Source organism: Uranotaenia lowii, chromosome 1 (assembly GCF_029784155.1).
Source record: "Uranotaenia lowii strain MFRU-FL chromosome 1, ASM2978415v1, whole genome shotgun sequence".
Taxonomy (NCBI): Eukaryota; Metazoa; Arthropoda; class Insecta; order Diptera; family Culicidae; genus Uranotaenia; species Uranotaenia lowii.
This window is the reverse complement of record NC_073691.1, coordinates 212,577,870-212,599,415: the sequence shown is the minus strand read 5'-3', so window position 1 is coordinate 212,599,415 and position 21,546 is coordinate 212,577,870. Positions and strand designations below refer to the sequence as shown.

Below are 21,546 nucleotides of genomic sequence, written 5' to 3'. Positions count from 1 at the left end.
AAATGCCGATCGAATCCTCCACTTCAACGGAATCAACCTCGATTTGTTGGTGCTGTTTTTTGGGAGCGCTCTCTGAACACTTTTATCCGAAAGTCTATGGTGGTTTTTCGAGAGGTATGTGTCAACAAGTATACCTCAATTTAATGTCTTGTTAAATCAAGTGACTCTTTGTAGGTTGTTCGAAGTGATAAAGAAATGAGTCCATTCACGGCCCAAAGAGAGCGGTACCATGCAGTAACCAAAATTGGAGGCGGAGGTGACGCAAGTCAGCACGAAGAAGTAATGGAAAAACGGACCGCATTAAGTCACTATCTGCAGCTGGTTACCAATCTCAAAGATTACGAAAAAGACAATTTCCAGGAATATTCAGCCTTTGCAACCCGAACCGTCAATTCCGTTCTCAGAAGAAACATTTTAAAGTTGGAATTTTGTGAACCCATTTTTGGTACGCAAATAAGATGTTTGTGGAATGTGTATTTGAATGATTTTACCATTTCTCAACAGAGCTGGAACAGAATAAGCGCAGCGCACGAATGAAAAAACAACAGATGGATAAAAAACCAAGGCGTCCCTCGGCTTTGATGGCTGGAGCTGATAGCAACAAGTACGTTAACATTGCAACGGCCGTCCGATGGATCGTCCAGCGCCCGGATTCGGTAAATCCCGAACTAAGTTTGGCCCAAAAACTTGTTCAAGCGTCGAAAAACACCTCGCTCAGTGGATCCGCTTCCGGAATTCAAACTCCTGCCGCTGAATTCAAAATTAAACAGGCACACTGTAAGTGATGGAAAACGGTAGGGCAAATGGCGTCCGTGTAATAGAAGAATTATTTGCACAACGTCACTAAACTCTGCTTAAAGCTTAAACTTTCACCCGGTAACATATGCTACCCATTGGCAAACTACTATTTTATTCACATCATCGCCAACGGAGAATGTGTTTCCGCCAAAGCAAAAGCAAAGTTTCATGCTGAGTAAGACAATTGTTAACACATTTTGGCAAAAGTCTCACTGAATCACCGAGCTGTTTTCTCGAGTGGTGAGAAAATTGATTTCGCACTGTCAGAACGACCAAGAAACCAATGTTCTGCACGCGGCTTCGCTTTTCCCGCACTTTTCCTTGTGATGCTTTAGCCTCTCTCTAGTGCTGCTGAATCATTGAGGGCAATGAACATTAAGGTCTTCCACCGTTTTGAGCAAAAAGCGACTAGACCGTTTCTGTACATGTCGTTTCTACACTTACATTACGTCCGCCTTTTCTATTCGACAGTGATGGTGTCAGCAGTAACCCAGAAGTCGCTTCCAACTTGGCGAGAGGTGATCGGAGACTCGGTCCTCATCGAGTTTAAGCTGAAGTTTGGTGTAAATTTTTCCTACGGTAAGTCAATTTAAAGAACTTTTATTACGCTCTCAACGACACACGGATGACCGACTTAAATGGTGGCTCTAGGGTTTGGTGGAATTTTCATTCTTCAATATGACGATGCCTTTTGAAAAATCCTGACTCGGCAACTTGTACTCCCCAGCAAGGACAACGATACCTACCCTAGGTTCAAGCCAAATCCAAGCCTGGCTGGAGGGAAATGACCATTTTGCTATGAGTGCTTTCATCCTTCAGCCCAGACTGATTATCATTTTCCAATATCCAACCATGATTACAAAATCTAATAGCCCTCAAAGAGAGAGAGGACGATGTGTATTTTACAGCGTTTTTTCTTCTTTCTTTCATCCCAAAAAAAAAAATACAATCGGAATGTTCATCCATTGAAAAATCTGACTATGGGTGGAAAAATCGCAGACGTTTTCGATGTCATCAGCGAAGGTCAGCAGTTTGAATATTTGGGATTCACCCTGGGAGCAGCAGTTAGAACGGCCATTATGCGAAAGGTAAGTTATTGATATTCAAACGACTTAGATTTTTTTCTTTTTTCTTATTTGAAGGCGATTGTATATTCCAAACGAACATTTGTGGCATAACTAGCTGACTCGGTGTGCTTTGCAACACCTTACAAAATTATTTAAATTTTGATCAGTACGATAAATTCGAATTTTAAAATTGTTCTTTAAAATGGAAACCGCAACTTCAGCTTCAAATGGCAATACTTAGAAGATTAATCCTTCTTTTCACAAATGATTTGAGCATTGCATGAGCAATTGCATGAGAGCCCCTTCTTCCATTTTTTCTTTAGAAGAATGGGGGAGGGGTCATAAAAAAATCAAAGAGACATATGTATCTCGTCCAAGTATTTACCATCCCATTTTAAATTTGGTTTTATTTGCTCGATTTGTTCTCAAGTTGTGCATAAAATTTGTGAGAGCCCGTCTCCCCTCTTCTTAACTCCCTCTAGAACAGTGGTTTTCAAAGTGGTCCCTACCACCCCCCTGAGGGCGTTGAGAGCTTCCAGGGGGGCGGTGAGCTCAATTGAGAAATTTGGGGAGCGTTTTAAGGGCTTAGAGGGGCGGTGAGGTCGTAATTCACATTTTTAAAAATCACGAAACAACGTAGCTTCGAAATAATGAAATTACAATGAAACAATGACATTACGTTACAGAAGTAAACATCGGGTTCAAGACTAAAATATCTATAAATTCACATAGCTCCATGAAAATTTTTGTTACAGTATTTTAATTTTTTTTCTTCAAAAATGTATCTAAAAGATTATTTTAATAGTCTCAGATTTTGTATACGCTCTACATGCTAATCTTGTTTCGTAAGATTATTTTGGGTTGAACTAAAAAGGATTAATTTTATATGGCAATGCTTGATAATTTTAAAATGTATTTTCTCAAAACATCTGCAAAACAGAAAAAACCTACGAAAAAATCTGTGTAAAAAGGTGTCATCTATGATTCAGTGATAATTTTAGGAAAGAACATATGAATATTTTTTTTTTTAGGTAAGAGAATTTTTTAAAGCTCTTACTTGTTCAATTTTATTTCAACTGGTTCAAAAAATCTATTGAGCCATTTGTAAGGGATAAGCTTTCAATCTATTCGGTTGTTGGAATATTTTCTGAATCCAGTTGTTAGAATCTAATTTAAACTTATATATTTTTTACGTTATTTCACAGTAATTAGTTTGTTTTCTATCAAGCTGTCAGCTTAATGATCAATTTAGAATTTTGTTTATTCAAATTTAAAAAAATATGATTTAATATCGAAACGAACTAATAAATCAGTTTAAAAGATTATCCAGAAAACTATATCTACATATAGAATTAAGTGTTTACTGGAGGTTTAAAGTAATATAAGGGCCTTTGTGCGAAAAGAATTTAAGAGAATAAAAGCTAATTCGAGAAAACACGCTTTTAAGTTTTTATGTTTGGTCATTTTTCATATATTTTTCGAAAATATGCATTTTTCTTTAGGACCTCATGGTAAGTAAATAAAATTCTAAAAATCTGAAGAATCACGAAATATAGTTTTAAATATGAAAAATATTTTGACAGCATTAAATCAAAATCGACCATTTTTACACCACCCCTACCCCTTCACACACCTTTGGCTCTGAGGACCTCATATAAATTTGAATAAATTTTAAGTTAAGTCTTACCACAACATAAAGCCCAAAGCTATTGGTTTTTCAACAATCCAGATTATGTTTTTCCAATGTTTTCTTTAATTAGCCCAGGGGGCGTTGAGCTCGAAAATTTTGCAAAATGGGGCGGTGAGTGAAAAAAGTTTGAAAACCATTGCTCTAGAAGAATAGAGGGTACGCAAATCTACAATGAAATATTTCTCGTACCCAAATACCTTTCTATGTGCTAAAATTTAAATAAGGTAGAAATTTTGCAAGTGAATTGTTTGAAATGCAAACCCTCCTTTCCAAAACTACAAATAATTTAACTATTTCAAAACAAGTTTTATAACAATGTTGATGAATATCACTCATAAATGTTTCGATTAGTATAATGCCTCATGAGTTGTATGTTACATTTATTTTATATGAAAGCTCTCATAAATTAAAAGGGAAGAGTCTTTCAATACAATATATCATTCAATTTCAGCAAAACTATTTTACCAAATCAATTAATCATCTCATGATGTCAGAACGCTCTTTTTAATTTTTTTTGAAAAACGTTTCGGGAAATTCCTGAATTTTATAATATTTCTGTTTACTTTGTCTAGGATCCCACCTATACAGAAACGGTTTAAAAACGCTGTAAATTAGAAATGAACCGATTATTGATTTTTTCAACTATTCGGCCAAACGAATTTTCGGCCGAATATTCGGTCGAATATTCGGTCGAATATTTTGTCGAGTTTTTAATAATAATACAAAAGCTATTATTTTAATTTCTCTCTATTTCTTCCTTCATAATACCAGATCATGTATCACGAGATTTTTTTCAAGTAAAGGTATCTATGATTTTCAAAATCTCACCACTAACTGAAAGGACATGAAATGATTAATCGCTTTTAGGGCGATTTTCACCTAAAAGGTTAGGTTCCTATGAAATCTGGGACAAAACATGTCGAAACAGGTGCAAAGCAATTGATATCGAATTAGATAAAATTCAAAAATAAGCAAAAACATTGTTTCAAAAAACGATGATCTTTAACCTTTAGCATACAATATTTTTTACCACGCGGCCGGGCAATTCAAAGAATTTATAAAAATTTTGGCAAAAAAAAAAGAAGAGAAAGTGAAACAAAATAACTTGAATTTCCAAGTTTTCAATTACAGCAGCAGTCTTAAAATTGTATTTATTGATTTAACAAAAATTTGTGTTATTATTTAATCTTTTTAAAATTTTAAAATTTACCAAAAACTGTGAGTTTTTATATGATTAAACAAATATTTTAAATTAACCTGGGCAAAATCCGGGAATTTTAAACAATATCTGGGCATCCCGTTCAGCAAAACCGTTTGAAAATCGTTCGAGTTTTGTAACATTTTATAATGAATTTGTATTGGACCCCCTCCCCTTTCCAACCAAGGAATGTTTAAAGTACAATTATTCATCCGAATGTAACAAAAGATGCCATTAAACATAATGAATCATTTCTATGTTAAAATGTCAGTTATTATGTTATTTTTGTTTGGGAGCTCTCTCTCTCAAGTTGGAGGGTTTTAAACTATTATAGAGACCATTCCCGGTCCCGGTCACGTTGAACGCTCCTGTAGTTTCTGAGTATATAGGGATCAAAGAGACGTACAGACAAACATTCATTTTGTTCATTAATTTTTCCTCATTCATTAAAATTGTAAACATCTCTAAATACAATAATCATCTAAAAAATTTCAAACGCATTAAATTATCCAATTCAAAATGATTTAAAGTCTTAAAATCCCAATGGACTATAACTTGATTCAGCAGCCTTATATTTAAAAAAACACTGAAATTTAAAATTCCAGCAGAACGAGAACCAATTCGAAAAGCCAATTATGTATAATTATATCCCATTTTTGTTCTCGAGCAATACGATAAAATCGCCTGACAAGGATAACGGGAAACCATCTGGGACACAGACTCTAAGTAGAATATTGACTATCTTCCGACTACTTTATCGTTTTACGAGTTTTCTCCAGCTCCTTCTTCTTCGATGCTAATAGCCAGAAAGAGGGCACTTTTGCCATATGGATCTGCCATGTCGGAACCGAAAACTTTTCCTCTTAACACAAACCTTATCCTTTGTTCTTGTGAAATCTTGTCCGATGTAAATGAATCTGGAGTACGGACAGGGATGACAATTATTCGATCCAGGTCAGGCATATTTTCGGTCCTGGAAAACAGTTTGTTTCATTGGACCTCTTGTGGTTTGAACGAAAGTTCTACATTGCAAATGAATTTTTAGAACTCAAATTATTCTCTTCAACGCGTTGCACAAACACTTGGTTTTTTCAGATGGAAAATGTTCCGTTTGTTGAAAACACTTTTTTTATCCAAACTTCAAGCCAAAGCTAGCAAGGTGTGAATGCTTTTGATCTGAATTGTAAATCATCTACCTCTGCCTCTTATCTAAGGCATCCAAACGAGAGAAAAAAGAACCAAGAACCACATCAAATTGATTCCTAGTAGTCCCATTTTGACAATTCACCAACAGTCCTAGAATATCCAGCAACAATCAGCACAAATTTTACTGATCCTTCCGGTTTTGACTCTTCTCCATTTGCAGGACCAACTATTTAGGGATGTGGAGCACGTTACGAAAATGGTGACCGGCTATAACGATATCGTACTCAGACTGACAGCACCAGAGGTAAGTATGGAAGGACCTCATCGTCCCGATATCTCCGGATTTCACTTGGAATCATCTCTCCTACCTACTGCCTAGTCGAGAGAATTTAATTAAACTTTTCGTTTTACCAACATTTGCACATACTACTGATGCTGATGCTGCTCTATGTTTGCTTTCATCTGACAGTGGTCGAGCAGTGCTGATGGACTTTGCCTTTTTTTTTTTGATTTTCGGTCTGAGTTTTAGCATAGACTAAGCAAACAATTTTTTTTACCTCTCTTCTTCTTAGTCTGATGGTTTCTATGAGACCACCGTATACATATCCTGCCTGACGAGGGTAGTTGCATCCTTGAAATCTGATGCTGACAAAAGGGAAATGACTCACTATCTTTGTTTCCGGTGTCGGATTTATCGAGAGCACCGAAGCCAGCTTTTATTGCAAAACTAGCTTGTCGAATAAAAAAAAGCTACATTCCGATGAGTGGTTTAAATTTAGAATTCCATTTTATTGGTTTTGACTTTGATTTCACTTTTTAAAGTCATACCTAATGATAAAACTCAGATTGGATCTCTCAAATGGTGCTTAGCAATGTTAGTTTTGTAGATTATTAATCATTAAATAATTACAACAAATAATTTTTTTTTTATTTTTAAATTTCATTCAGACCATTGCCAACCGATTAATCAGTCACTGAACATTGGGGCAATAAATCAAAATGCAATATGCTAAAATAAGCTCTGAGAAAACACAGCATTTTCTGAACTTCCATTTAGTTATTGCAACCAGTATTTCCATAATGGATTTCCATCTTCTTCATAAATAATTAACCAGAACCGAAGCTAGCAGCAGCATCTCGTTGAGATTTCTTGTGAAAACTCTATCCAACCCTAAGCGTTGAGGAATCGCGCCGGGATTCGATGGACCGTCATAGCTCTAGACAGAAACTCATTTTCCAAGATTATCCATCCGGTGAGAAGAAACGAGCGAAAAAAAATAAAACGGTACGCTTTAGCGACGCGCGGTCGGTGACAAGAATTGCAACTGCTGCAAGTAAGAAAGTTGATCCTGAACCTGCAGCGTAACAAAAGTGTCAAATCTTTTCCTTAGGGAGAAACTTCACACCCGGGCTTCTGGCTTTTCCGTTTCCCTTTGGCACCTAGGCTAGGTGTCCTCGAACAGAGCTTGGCAGAATTAATTTATCTTTGAGGCTATAAATATTCATGGAAAATGTTAAGTAGTGGAACAATGGACCAAGACTATAGCCTAAGCTTGCCAGATTGCCCGGTTTTATCCGGGTTTGCCCGGATATTTGATGCAAAATTTTAATAAAGTCCGGTCCGGCCCGGTTGCCCGGATATCGTGAAAAAAGTCCGGGTTTTGCCCGGATTTTTTCACAATTTTCACTAAGACACAAAAAAAATCTAAGTTTTTGAGTAAGTTTCAACAAAATCGATTAACGGTTTGGAAATTTTCAACGATTGTTTCAGATAATTTCACTGATTTACTTTTATAAACCTTTAAATATTTAAGTGTTCCAAAAAGATTTTAGAAGTCTGCAATTACATTGATAAAATATTAATTTCAATTTTTTTTTGCCTTTTTTCTTTGCTTTTATGTATAATAACACCCAAATTTTGCCCGGTTTTTGCCCGGTTTTTGGATTTGAAAAATTGAAATCCATGCCCGGATTTTGCCAGGTTTTTTTGAAAAAATGCCCGGAATTGCTAGGCCCGGATGGGAGTGGAAAAAATTCTGGCAACCTTACTATAGCCGCTTGTGACCTTTTTCAGAAGGCGACAAGTCACTAGGCCATCAGAAATTAAACCCACAGCAGTAGCTGCAAAAACCCCTCAATTGTCAACTATTCTCTTATAACCCTGCTGCTGGTTTGATGAATGACTTTTTCACGAAGAATGTTAATGCTTCATATTTTTGTCCTAATTGATTTTATTATCTAATGACTAGTTTGAAACGCTGTTTGTGTAAAAAAAAATCATCCCATGAACCTTCGTTCTCTGAGATTAAAGTTTCACTTCTGAAGCTGCTTCCTGCAATGTATGCAGTATGTTTTCGAATCTATATATCTTCCAGCTGTAATCCCAACATGCTACTGATACGTCTTGTCTTATCTTGTTTCTCTCCCATGTATCCACCCACAGATTCACTTTCTCCGCATTCACCTGTACGAGGTGGAAACAATTATTCAAGCTGGATTAGGGCGCTTCACCTGGCAGTCATTCAACATAGCGGAGTTCTGCAACCGATGTCAGCAGGTAAGTGCTCTTCTGTGTCGTATGTACAAGATATTTAATGGATGAATCTTAGTCATAAATTTTTAGACTTTTGATTTGAGTTATTTGGTTCAATCCTGAAATCTAGGAAAACTGAAAGTTACTGAAAGTACTTTCCAATGAATTGATCAGAATTTCGTTGATAAAACTGTATTACCTATAGCCCTTCCAAAATTTGCTTAAATTTTTTTCTATTATTAACATCGTCACTTTAAATAGATCGTTAATTTAAATGACGCGTGAAGGACATTGATACACTACAAGAGATCTACATTTAAAAAGTATCTATGTTTTCCCACACATACGAATCTAAAATTGTTCAGCACATCGAGTTAATTGAAGAAAATAATTATCAATATCACATGAACTTCGGTTCATGCGATATTTAATTGGTGTTTTTCGATAGAAGACTGCTGGCCAGACAAGAAGCTGCTCTCTTCTGTTACATCAATGCGGGCGTTTTCAGCACCTGTGCTTCGCCATTATTTATGCAATTCAAGAATACCTGCATTAATATCCAAAAATCTAATGGTGTGCCGAAAAATTCCGTTTTTTTTACATGCGATGTCCTGATTTTTTACAAAACCACCAGAGACCTTTGGCAGTTATTTTCTTAAGGAAAAAAATACAAAACAGCAGTGGGCATGGTTGCCACAAGAACAGCTGAATAAGTACGGATTTTTGCATTATTTTTTGTACAGGCTCTATCCGCACACAACACAGATTTTTGGGATTTGGTTCAGATATTCTTTTGGATTTTAAAACACCTTTAAGGTAATAAATTATTTTGACTAGACATATGCTTTTTGAAGTTATGAGCGCACAGAAATGGTCAGCCAAACCAAATTAATAAAAAAAAAAGTTTTTTATTTATATTTAGCATTGTTGGCCTTTTTGGTTGTTGGTTCACATTTCGGTGCAGATTTTTGAATATTTTTTTTTCAATGAGAGTGAAATTTAAATGTGACAACGCTTACAGTGAGGAAAAAATTGTTGCTATTTTTTGTACGTTGTGTGGCGAGAGTCTCTCCGTTTTTTTCTCCGTTAACACTTAGGTAAATGACCGGCTAGAATTCTCTTTCTCTCGCTCAGATGCGAAAGCTTTCAGGCTGGCTGTGCGAGTCACTTACAGCGAGTGGAGCATGATCAGCGAACGAGGATTGCACTCAGAGCCAAACTGAAAACAGTGCTGTTTTTTCCCGGATCTTTGTTGTTTGAGGGGAGCCGGCCAACCATGCTTAACTGCAAAACTCAGTTCCACGACGGTTTTTTATGTTGACATTTTGACTCTTCACTAAACGAATATTAAATCCCTTAGTTCGTATAATAAGTCCCTGACCTTCTTACTCGTCAGGGAGCAATCAGTGGTCAACTGAGGGTCAGTGCTAAGTTTTTCAAGTGTGTTACTGTTTTCTCATCCCATTCTTTCCTTATTCATTTACCAAGCTTTTCTTCGCGGCGAGAAAGGGCCCTGTGATTTATCATAATCTACCGCATAAAAAATGTAATCAAAAATTTGTTCCCAAAAACTTGTGAATTCTTTATAAACAAAGAAAATCTGTTCATGTCTAAACTCGTTTTGATTCTAATTTTATAAAAATTATTTGTTTTTTTTTTAGCTTTGCCATACTTTACAGTGTTAATTGTATGGGAGCCTCTATCACAAAATTAAGAAGATTTTATTACTATAAGTCAGTGGTTTTCAAAGTGGTCCCTACAGCCCCAGGGGGCGTTGAAAGCCTGCAACGGGAGATGGAAGAGCTCAGAATTCTCATTTTGGTTGCATTTCTGGATAAACTTGTTACAAAATACCCTCAGGGGCGATGAACCTAAAAAATCGAGAAAGGGTGCGGCGAGCGAAAAAGATTGAAACCTATTTCATAGATTGTTCTCTTATATCACAACTTGCTGAATTTGATGAGAACCACTTTAAAATACTTTTAAGTTCATCCACATTTTACATTAAATTCGTTCGCAAAACTCCAAACCACCAATTTTAAATTTCAAAATTCCATCTCCAGCACATGAAAGGTCTCTCCTCGATGGTGGCTCAGATTGGGCACATTACCAACGATATCAAGTGTTGCATCGATAAGCTAGAATCGTTCGCTATGTTCGAGATTGATGAAGATGATGCCCACCGAAAGGCCAAGGAACGTTCGGCCGCATCGGAAGTCGTTCTGAAAGCGCCTACCTTGGCGAAGCGATCATCGATGGGAGGTGACGATGGAGCTGCAGGAGGCAGCGGGGGAGAATCTAATGACATCGACGAAGCGGAAGAAGGTGGTGCGGGTGCGAAACAGAAGAAACTGAGACGAGTCACTATCCGCGAGGAGGATGCAGTGAAGCCCTGTCGGGAGTACTTTGCCGCCTTGGAAGTGGATAGGAACAGCAAGACTGGCAAATTGAGGAAACTTTATGATTCGATAGGACCCATACTGATTAAATTAGAAAGTTTGGTCCTCGGTACGTTTACAGGCGAGTGCGAACAGATGAAGTACTACTACAATTACTGGGAGAAGCAAGTATTTTCCTGTTTCACCAGGTGAGTGTTCCGGAGTCGGAAGAACATTGAAACAGAAACTTTTCGTTTATTATTATCTCCACTCTGGCAGTGGACCGTAGACTACGTGCATGCTCCAGACTGCTAGTTGTGTACAGTGTACATAGATCCGGTTGGCTCACTTGAGCAACTTTTGTCATAGGAGATTTCTTACGCCATATTTTTCCAACATAAGTTTTAGTTTGTGCCAAAAGTAATAAGACGCCCATTAAATGTTTGCTTGTTTGGCTGCGCGCAATACATTCCTTCCAGATTTGCTACCAGGAACCTGGAAAAGTTTATGTTTGATCTGCAGCAGGAAACCCCCCTTTTCGAGGTGGATGCAGTGCTGGCTGTGCCTGATATCCTAATGAAACCGTCCGCATCCGAAGTCTACAGCACCGTGATTAACTCGGTTACGGATTTTCTGCAGCGGTAAGTTTGCAAACAAAATAGTTTCCGCGGATTCCAAACGAGAAAATTAATTGCTCCGCTGTTGATTGGGGATATAACTGTTTAAGAAAGTCGTGATTGCGTTAAGAGCGAGTTTTGCTATAAACGTTTTTTACTTCATCAGAACTTAAAGCAGCAGAAACATTTCCATAAACATCTTGGGGTGGTAATAAAAATTTACCACCATTAAATTGTTTATCAAGCGTTTCGGGAATTACTTTACAGCGAAAATATTGCCATTCTCTCGGCGACGACCATCAAAACTGATACTGTTTCAATTCAATTAAAACTTTTCTACTTTTCCTTTCGACCTTTTCTCGTTCTCACTGTATGGAATTTTCACAAACAACACCCAGGTTGAAATGCTTTCGCCGTTGGATGAAAGAAACGTGCCTTCCCTGTCCGGACAGCGTCAGCAAGACCGACGGAACCAGAACCGAACCTTACACCTTCACCTTCTTCGAGGATGTCGTTCAGGTAGGTCCTTTTGCAAGTTAAGGTAATGCGACCAATTATTATGGGTCATAAGAAAGCACATCATTTTTTGTTTTCTTAATTGCAACATTTTCATTTGATATTTCGAATAAAATCAATTTTTTGAAAGCTTGGTTTCAGTAAGTATCACCACACTAAAAAGATTCGAATCACCTTCAACCAACCGTATCAAACTCAACCGATAGTAACGAAACCGTTTTATGTTTACATTGTTACTGCACATGTTCAACAAACTCTTTGTAATAAAGCGAATACAAATCTGAGTCTCCATTCAGATCTTTAAAAAAACACTTCCATTCACAAGTAAGAAGCACTTTTCACCTTCAATACGGACAGGGAAAGTTTAAACCATCCAACAACACATGTATCATTTTTACAAACGATGTGCCGAGAGTCGGGGTTTTCTTGGGAAACTTTTCTCAGCTCCATCATTCATAGCGATGAACAGCGATCGAGTTGTAACTCAATATTTGCCCACATCTCTAGCCCCGAAACCGATTTTCCACGCCAAAATGATGCACTTTTGTGCACAATTTATCGATATTTTTTTTGACTTTGATAAATTTGTTTACTTGTGCTTTTCTTACACTTTTCCCCTGGATTTTCTTTTTATTTTTACTGATTGCTCCTGCCTTATATATTTTCGTCCATTCAATCTCGTTACAGATTCCGAGAGTGGGGGAGCTGGTTATAAACTTGCAGCAAACTATCCAAAATTTAGTGGCCGATGTTCTGGTGTATTTAAAACGGTAATATTTCATCTTTTCCCCGCGTCTCGTTTTGTGGGCTCCGTTCTGGTTTCCACCTTTTTTTTTGTACTCGCTTTTCGAGATTGCCACTAATCCGGTAGGAACTCACGTGAGTTGATTCCGAAGATTTTGGTGCTTCTTCTGTGTGATAGGTGTGTACCGAAGGATTGATACAAGAATTTATCGATATTTAAAACTCACCAAAATAAAGTTTGTATCTCAATGATTTTGATTGTTAAAGATCTATATTTCAATGATTATTTTGAAGATAAAATCATTTTTGAAATAAGTAAAAAAAACCCCTCGTTACCACTCTCATCAACTGCATTTATACGTTATCCTCAACTCAGCATGACGATGGTGGTGATGTTGAATGCTGATGACCGGTACGTGTTCCTACCGAAATTGATGGCAGCAATCACCGAAAGCGGAAGCAAATGGCTAGATTTTAAATCGCTCGAATCATTTCCTGTTTTCTGGTCAATTTTCTTCTAACATATTTACCGTTCTTCTTCCAAATTCACACGAACAAAAAAAACAAACTGCATCCGCTCACAGCTGGCGGAAGTACAAAAACCTGTGGACGTTCGAGAAGCTGAGTGTATGTGAAAAGTTTCTATCGCAGAATCTTACCCTGGTACGGTTAGACGAAAAGTTCATCTTTTATACCCAAATCGTGAATGACTTGGAACGTCATTCGGCACATCACGACATCAAATCGGTGCGAATCAATTTGCAACCGCTGATTAGAGCTATCATCGACCATGCCGTTGAATGGAGAAATACTTTGGGACACATCTTAGCAAATAGGACTCGACAGCGAATGGTGGAACTGAATGATCACATGCAGGTAACTCGGAACTAAATTGACGCTTTTTAACGATATTTGACTGTTCTTGTTTGGAAAATTATTTCTAGCATCTTCGAACGGAGCTGGATCGTAATGTAAAAGAGCTGTCCAATTTTAAAAGCGTTATGCACACAATCAACGTTATACAAACTACCACTCTAACTGTAGAATTGAAAATACACGAGATGCAAGAAATTTACAGCATCCTCCAGGAGCATCGAATAAAGGTAAATATGAGAACCATTATTTTTAAATGACAAATTAAAGGGAGTAATCATCAACGAGAACAACAAAAAAATGAAATGACCTATCAGACAAAAATGACAAAAATGACAAAAATGACAAAAATGACAAAAATGACAAAAATGACAAAAATGACAAAAATGACAAAAATGACAAAAATGACAAAAATGACAAAAATGACAAAAATGACAAAAATGACAAAAATGACAAAAATGACAAAAATGACAAAAATGACAAAAATGACAAAAATGACAAAAATGACAAAAATGACAAAAATGACAAAAATGACAAAAATGACAAAAATGACAAAAATGACAAAAATGACAAAAATGACAAAAATGACAAAAATGACAAAAATGACAAAAATGACAAAAATGACAAAAATGACAAAAATGACAAAAATGACAAAAATGACAAAAATGACAAAAATGACAAAAATGACAAAAATGACAAAAATGACAAAAATGACAAAAATGACAAAAATGACAAAAATGACAAAAATGACAAAAATGACAAAAATGACAAAAATGACAAAAATGACAAAAATGACAAAAATGACAAAAATGACAAAAATGACAAAAATGACAAAAATGACAAAAATGACAAAAATGACAAAAATGACAAAAATGACAAAAATGACAAAAATGACAAAAATGACAAAAATGACAAAAATGACAAAAATGACAAAAATGACAAAAATGACAAAAATGACAAAAATGACAAAAATGACAAAAATGACAAAAATGACAAAAATGACAAAAATGACAAAAATGACAAAAATGACAAAAATGACAAAAATGACAAAAATGACAAAAATGACAAAAATGACAAAAATGACAAAAATGACAAAAATGACAAAAATGACAAAAATGACAAAAATGACAAAAATGACAAAAATGACAAAAATGACAAAAATGACAAAAATGACAAAAATGACAAAAATGACAAAAATGACAAAAATGACAAAAATGACAAAAATGACAAAAATGACAAAAATGACAAAAATGACAAAAATGACAAAAATGACAAAAATGACAAAAATGACAAAAATGACAAAAATGACAAAAATGACAAAAATGACAAAAATGACAAAAATGACAAAAATGACAAAAATGACAAAAATGACAAAAATGACAAAAATGACAAAAATGACAAAAATGACAAAAATGACAAAATGACAAAAATGACAAAAATGACAAAAATGACAAAAATGACAAAAATGACAAAAATGACAAAAATGACAAAAATGACAAAAATGACAAAAATGACAAAAATGACAAAAATGACAAAAATGACAAAAATGACAAAAATGACAAAAATGACAAAAATGACAAAAATGACAAAAATGACAAAAATGACAAAAATGACAAAAATGACAAAAATGACAAAAATGACAAAAATGACAAAAATGACAAAAATGACAAAAATGACAAAAATGACAAAAATGACAAAAATGACAAAAATGACAAAAATGACAAAAATGACAAAAATGACAAAAATGACAAAAATGACAAAAATGACAAAAATGACAAAAATGACAAAAATGACAAAAATGACAAAAATGACAAAAATGACAAAAATGACAAAAATGACAAAAATGACAAAAATGACAAAAATGACAAAAATGACAAAAATGACAAAAATGACAAAAATGACAAAAATGACAAAAATGACAAAAATGACAAAAATGACAAAAATGACAAAAATGACAAAAATGACAAAAATGACAAAAATGACAAAAATGACAAAAATGACAAAAATGACAAAAATGACAAAAATGACAAAAATGACAAAAATGACAAAAATGACAAAAATGACAAAAATGACAAAAATGACAAAAATGACAAAAATGACAAAAATGACAAAAATGACAAAAATGACAAAAATGACAAAAATGACAAAAATGACAAAAATGACAAAAATGACAAAAATGACAAAAATGACAAAAATGACAAAAATGACAAAAATGACAAAAATGACAAAAATGACAAAAATGACAAAAATGACAAAAATGACAAAAATGACAAAAATGACAAAAATGACAAAAATGACAAAAATGACAAAAATGACAAAAATGACAAAATGACAAAAATGACAAAAATGACAAAAATGACAAAAATGACAAAAATGACAAAAATGACAAAAATGACAAAAATGACAAAAATGACAAAAATGACAAAAATGACAAAAATGACAAAAATGACAAAAATGACAAAAATGACAAAAATGACAAAAATGACAAAAATGACAAAAATGACAAAAATGACAAAAATGACAAAAATGACAAAAATGACAAAAATGACAAAAATGACAAAAATGACAAAAATGACAAAAATGACAAAAATGACAAAAATGACAAAAATGACAAAAATGACAAAAATGACAAAAATGACAAAAATGACAAAAATGACAAAAATGACAAAAATGACAAAAATGACAAAAATGACAAAAATGACAAAAATGACAAAAATGACAAAAATGACAAAAATGACAAAAATGACAAAAATGACAAAAATGACAAAAATGACAAAAATGACAAAAATGACAAAAATGACAAAAATGACAAAAATGACAAAAATGACAAAAATGACAAAAATGACAAAAATGACAAAAATGACAAAAATGACAAAAATGACAAAAATGACAAAAATGACAAAAATGACAAAAATGACAAAAATGACAAAAATGACAAAAATGACAAAAATGACAAAAATGACAAAAATGACAAAAATGACAAAAATGACAAAAATGACAAAAATGACAAAAATGACAAAAATGACAAAAATGACAAAAATGACAAAAATGACAAAAATGACAAAAATGACAAAAATGACAAAAATGACAAAAATGACAAAAATGACAAAAATGACAAAAATGACAAAAATGACAAAAATGACAAAAATGACAAAAATGACAAAAATGACAAAAATGACAAAAATGACAAAAATGACAAAAATGACAAAAATGACAAAAATGACAAAAATGACAAAAATGACAAAAATGACAAAAATGACAAAAATGACAAAAATGACAAAAATGACAAAAATGACAAAAATGACAAAAATGACAAAAATGACAAAAATGACAAAAATGACAAAAATGACAAAAATGACAAAAATGACAAAAATGACAAAAATGACAAAAATGACAAAAATGACAAAAATGACAAAAATGACAAAAATGACAAAAATGACAAAAATGACAAAAATGACAAAAATGACAAAAATGACAAAAATGACAAAAATGACAAAAATGACAAAAATGACAAAAATGACAAAAATGACAAAAATGACAAAAATGACAAAAATGACAAAAATGACAAAAATGACAAAAATGACAAAAATGACAAAAATGACAAAAATGACAAAAATGACAAAAATGACAAAAATGACAAAAATGACAAAAATGACAAAAATGACAAAAATGACAAAAATGACAAAAATGACAAAAATGACAAAAATGACAAAAATGACAAAAATGACAAAAATGACAAAAATGACAAAAATGACAAAAATGACAAAAATGACAAAAATGACAAAAATGACAAAAATGACAAAAATGACAAAAATGACAAAAATGACAAAAATGACAAAAATGACAAAAATGACAAAAATGACAAAAATGACAAAAATGACAAAAATGACAAAAATGACAAAAATGACAAAAATGACAAAAATGACAAAAATGACAAAAATGACAAAAATGACAAAAATGACAAAAATGACAAAAATGACAAAAATGACAAAAATGACAAAAATGACAAAAATGACAAAAATGACAAAAATGACAAAAATGACAAAAATGACAAAAATGACAAAAATGACAAAAATGACAAAAATGACAAAAATGACAAAAATGACAAAAATGACAAAAATGACAAAAATGACAAAAATGACAAAAATGACAAAAATGACAAAAATGACAAAAATGACAAAAATGACAAAAATGACAAAAATGACAAAAATGACAAAAATGACAAAAATGACAAAAATGACAAAAATGACAAAAATGACAAAAATGACAAAAATGACAAAAATGACAAAAATGACAAAAATGACAAAAATGACAAAAATGACAAAAATGACAAAAATGACAAAAATGACAAAAATGACAAAAATGACAAAAATGACAAAAATGACAAAAATGACAAAAATGACAAAAATGACAAAAATGACAAAAATGACAAAAATGACAAAAATGACAAAAATGACAAAAATGACAAAAATGACAAAAATGACAAAAATGACAAAAATGACAAAAATGACAAAAATGACAAAAATGACAAAAATGACAAAAATGACAAAAATGACAAAAATGACAAAAATGACAAAAATGACAAAAATGACAAAAATGACAAAAATGACAAAAATGACAAAAATGACAAAAATGACAAAAATGACAAAAATGACAAAAATGACAAAAATGACAAAAATGACAAAATGACAAAAATGACAAAAATGACAAAAATGACAAAAATGACAAAAATGACAAAAATGACAAAAATGACAAAAATGACAAAAATGACAAAAATGACAAAAATGACAAAAATGACAAAAATGACAAAAATGACAAAAATGACAAAAATGACAAAAATGACAAAAATGACAAAAATGACAAAAATGACAAAAATGACAAAAATGACAAAAATGACAAAAATGACAAAAATGACAAAAATGACAAAAATGACAAAAATGACAAAAATGACAAAAATGACAAAATGACAAAAATGACAAAAATGACAAAAATGACAAAAATGACAAAAATGACAAAAATGACAAAAATGACAAAAATGACAAAAATGACAAAAATGACAAAAATGACAAAAATGACAAAAATGACAAAAATGACAAAAATGACAAAAATGACAAAATGACAAAAATGACAAAAATGACAAAAATGACAAAAATGACAAAAATGACAAAAATGACAAAAATGACAAAAATGACAAAAATGACAAAAATGACAAAAATGACAAAAATGACAAAATGACAAAAATGACAAAAATGACAAAAATGACAAAATGACAAAAATGACAAAAATGACAAAAATGACAAAAATGACAAAAATGACAAAAATGACAAAAATGACAAAAATGACAAAAATGACAAAAATGACAAAAATGACAAAAATGACAAAAATGACAAAAATGACAAAAATGACAAAAATGACAAAAATGACAAAAATGACAAAAATGACAAAAATGACAAAAATGACAAAAATGACAAAAATGACAAAAATGACAAAAATGACAAAAATGACAAAAATGACAAAAATGACAAAAATGACAAAAATGACAAAAATGACAAAAATGACAAAATGACAAAAATGACAAAAATGACAAAAATGACAAAAATGACAAAAATGACAAAAATGACAAAAATGACAAAAATGACAAAAATGACAAAAATGACAAAAATGACAAAAATGACAAAAATGACAAAAATGACAAAAATGACAAAAATGACAAAAATGACAAAAATGACAAAAATGACAAAAATGACAAAAATGACAAAAATGACAAAATGACAAAAATGACAAAAATGACAAAAATGACAAAAATGACAAAAATGACAAAAATGACAAAAATGACAAAAATGACAAAATGACAAAAATGACAAAAATGACAAAAATGACAAAAATGACAAAAATGACAAAAATGACAAAAATGACAAAAATGACAAAAATGACAAAAATGACAAAAATGACAAAAATGACAAAAATGACAAAAATGACAAAATGACAAAAATGACAAAAATGACAAAAATGACAAAAATGACAAAAATGACAAAAATGACAAAAATGACAAAAATGACAAAAATGACAAAATGACAAAAATGACAAAAATGACAAAAATGACAAAAATGACAAAAATGACAAAAATGACAAAAATGACAAAAATGACAAAAATGACAAAAATGACAAAAATGACAAAAATGACAAAAATGACAAAAATGACAAAAATGACAAAAATGACAAAAATGACAAAAATGACAAAAATGACAAAAATGACAAAAATGACAAAAATGACAAAAATGACAAAAATGACAAAAATGACAAAAATGACAAAAATGACAAAAATGACAAAAATGACAAAAATGACAAAAATGACAAAAATGACAAAAATGACAAAAATGACAAAAATGACAAAAATGACAAAAATGACAAAAATGACAAAAATGACAAAAATGACAAAAATGACAAAATGACAAAATGACAAAAATGACAAAAATGACAAAAATGACAAAAATGACAAAAATGACAAAAATGACAAAAATGACAAAAATGACAAAAATGACAAAATGACAAAAATGACAAAAATGACAAAAATGACAAAAATGACAAAAATGACAAAAATGACAAAAATGACAAAAATGACAAAATGACAAAAATGACAAAAATGACAAAAATGACAAAAATGACAAAATGACAAAAATGACAAAAATGACAAAAATGACAAAATGACAAAAATGACAAAAATGACAAAAATGACAAAAATGACAAAAATGACAAAAATGACAAAAATGACAAAAATGACAAAAATGACAAAAATGACAAAAATGACAAAAATGACAAAAATGACAAAAATGACAAAAATGACAAAAATGACAAAAATGACAAAAATGACAAAAATGACAAAAATGACAAAAATGACAAAAATGACAAAAATGACAAAAATGACAAAAATGACAAAAATGACAAAAATGACAAAAATGACAAAAATGACAAAAATGACAAAATGACAAAATGACAAAAATGACAAAAATGACAAAAATGACAAAAATGACAAAAATGACAAAAATGACAAAAATGACAAAAATGACAAAATGACAAAAATGACAAAAATGACAAAAATGACAAAAATGACAAAATGACAAAAATGACAAAAATGACAAAAATGACAAAAATGACAAAAATGACAAAAATGACAAAAATGACAAAAATGACAAAAATGACAAAAATGACAAAAATGACAAAATGACAAAAATGACAAAATGACAAAAATGACAAAAATGACAAAAATGACAAAAATGACAAAAATGACAAAAATGACAAAAATGACAAAAATGACAAAAATGACAAAATGACAAAAATGACAAAAATGACAAAAATGACAAAAATGACAAATGAAATGACAAAAATGACAAAAATGACAAAAATGACAAAAATGACAAAAATGACAAAAATGACAAAAATGACAAAAATGACAAAATGACAAAAATGACAAAAATGACAAAATGACAAAATGACAAAAATGACAAAAATGACAAAAATGACAAAAATGACAAAAATGACAAAATGACAAAATGACAAAAATGACAAAAAATGACAAAAATGACAAAAATGACAAAAATGACAAAAATGACAAAAATGACAAAAATGACAAAAATGACAAAAATGACAAAAATGACAAAAATGACAAAAATGACAAAAATGACAAAAAATGACAAAAATGACAAAAATGACAAAAATGACAAAAATGACAAAAATGACAAAAATGACAAAAATGACAAAAATGACAAAAATGACAAAAATGACAAAAATGACAAAAATGACAAAAATGACAAAAAATGACAAAAATGACAAAAATGACAAAAATGACAAAAATGACAAAAATGACAAAAATGACAAAAATGACAAAAATGACAAAAATGACAAAAATGACAAAAAATAACAAAAATGACAAAAATGACAAAAATGACAAAAATGACAAAAATAACAAAAATGACAAAATGACAAAAA

General features: G+C 31.8%; 1 protein-coding gene across 1 annotated transcript in view; it reads left to right on the top strand.

The window, feature by feature from the left end:
* The window catches only part of LOC129738370 (dynein axonemal heavy chain 10-like), a 22,930-nt gene continuing 1,384 nt past the window's right edge, over window positions 1-21,546 (top strand). The window contains exons 1-13 of the mRNA XM_055729553.1: window positions 1-114; window positions 175-445; window positions 505-777; window positions 1,270-1,377; window positions 1,798-1,886; window positions 6,120-6,203; window positions 8,343-8,456; window positions 10,496-11,019; window positions 11,290-11,451; window positions 11,826-11,946; window positions 12,631-12,713; window positions 13,272-13,563; window positions 13,632-13,790. Coding sequence (XP_055585528.1) covers window positions 97-114; window positions 175-445; window positions 505-777; window positions 1,270-1,377; window positions 1,798-1,886; window positions 6,120-6,203; window positions 8,343-8,456; window positions 10,496-11,019; window positions 11,290-11,451; window positions 11,826-11,946; window positions 12,631-12,713; window positions 13,272-13,563; window positions 13,632-13,790 — 2,298 coding nt within the window. The 5' untranslated portion in view covers window positions 1-96. The remainder of the gene's footprint in view (window positions 115-174; window positions 446-504; window positions 778-1,269; window positions 1,378-1,797; window positions 1,887-6,119; window positions 6,204-8,342; window positions 8,457-10,495; window positions 11,020-11,289; window positions 11,452-11,825; window positions 11,947-12,630; window positions 12,714-13,271; window positions 13,564-13,631; window positions 13,791-21,546) is intronic.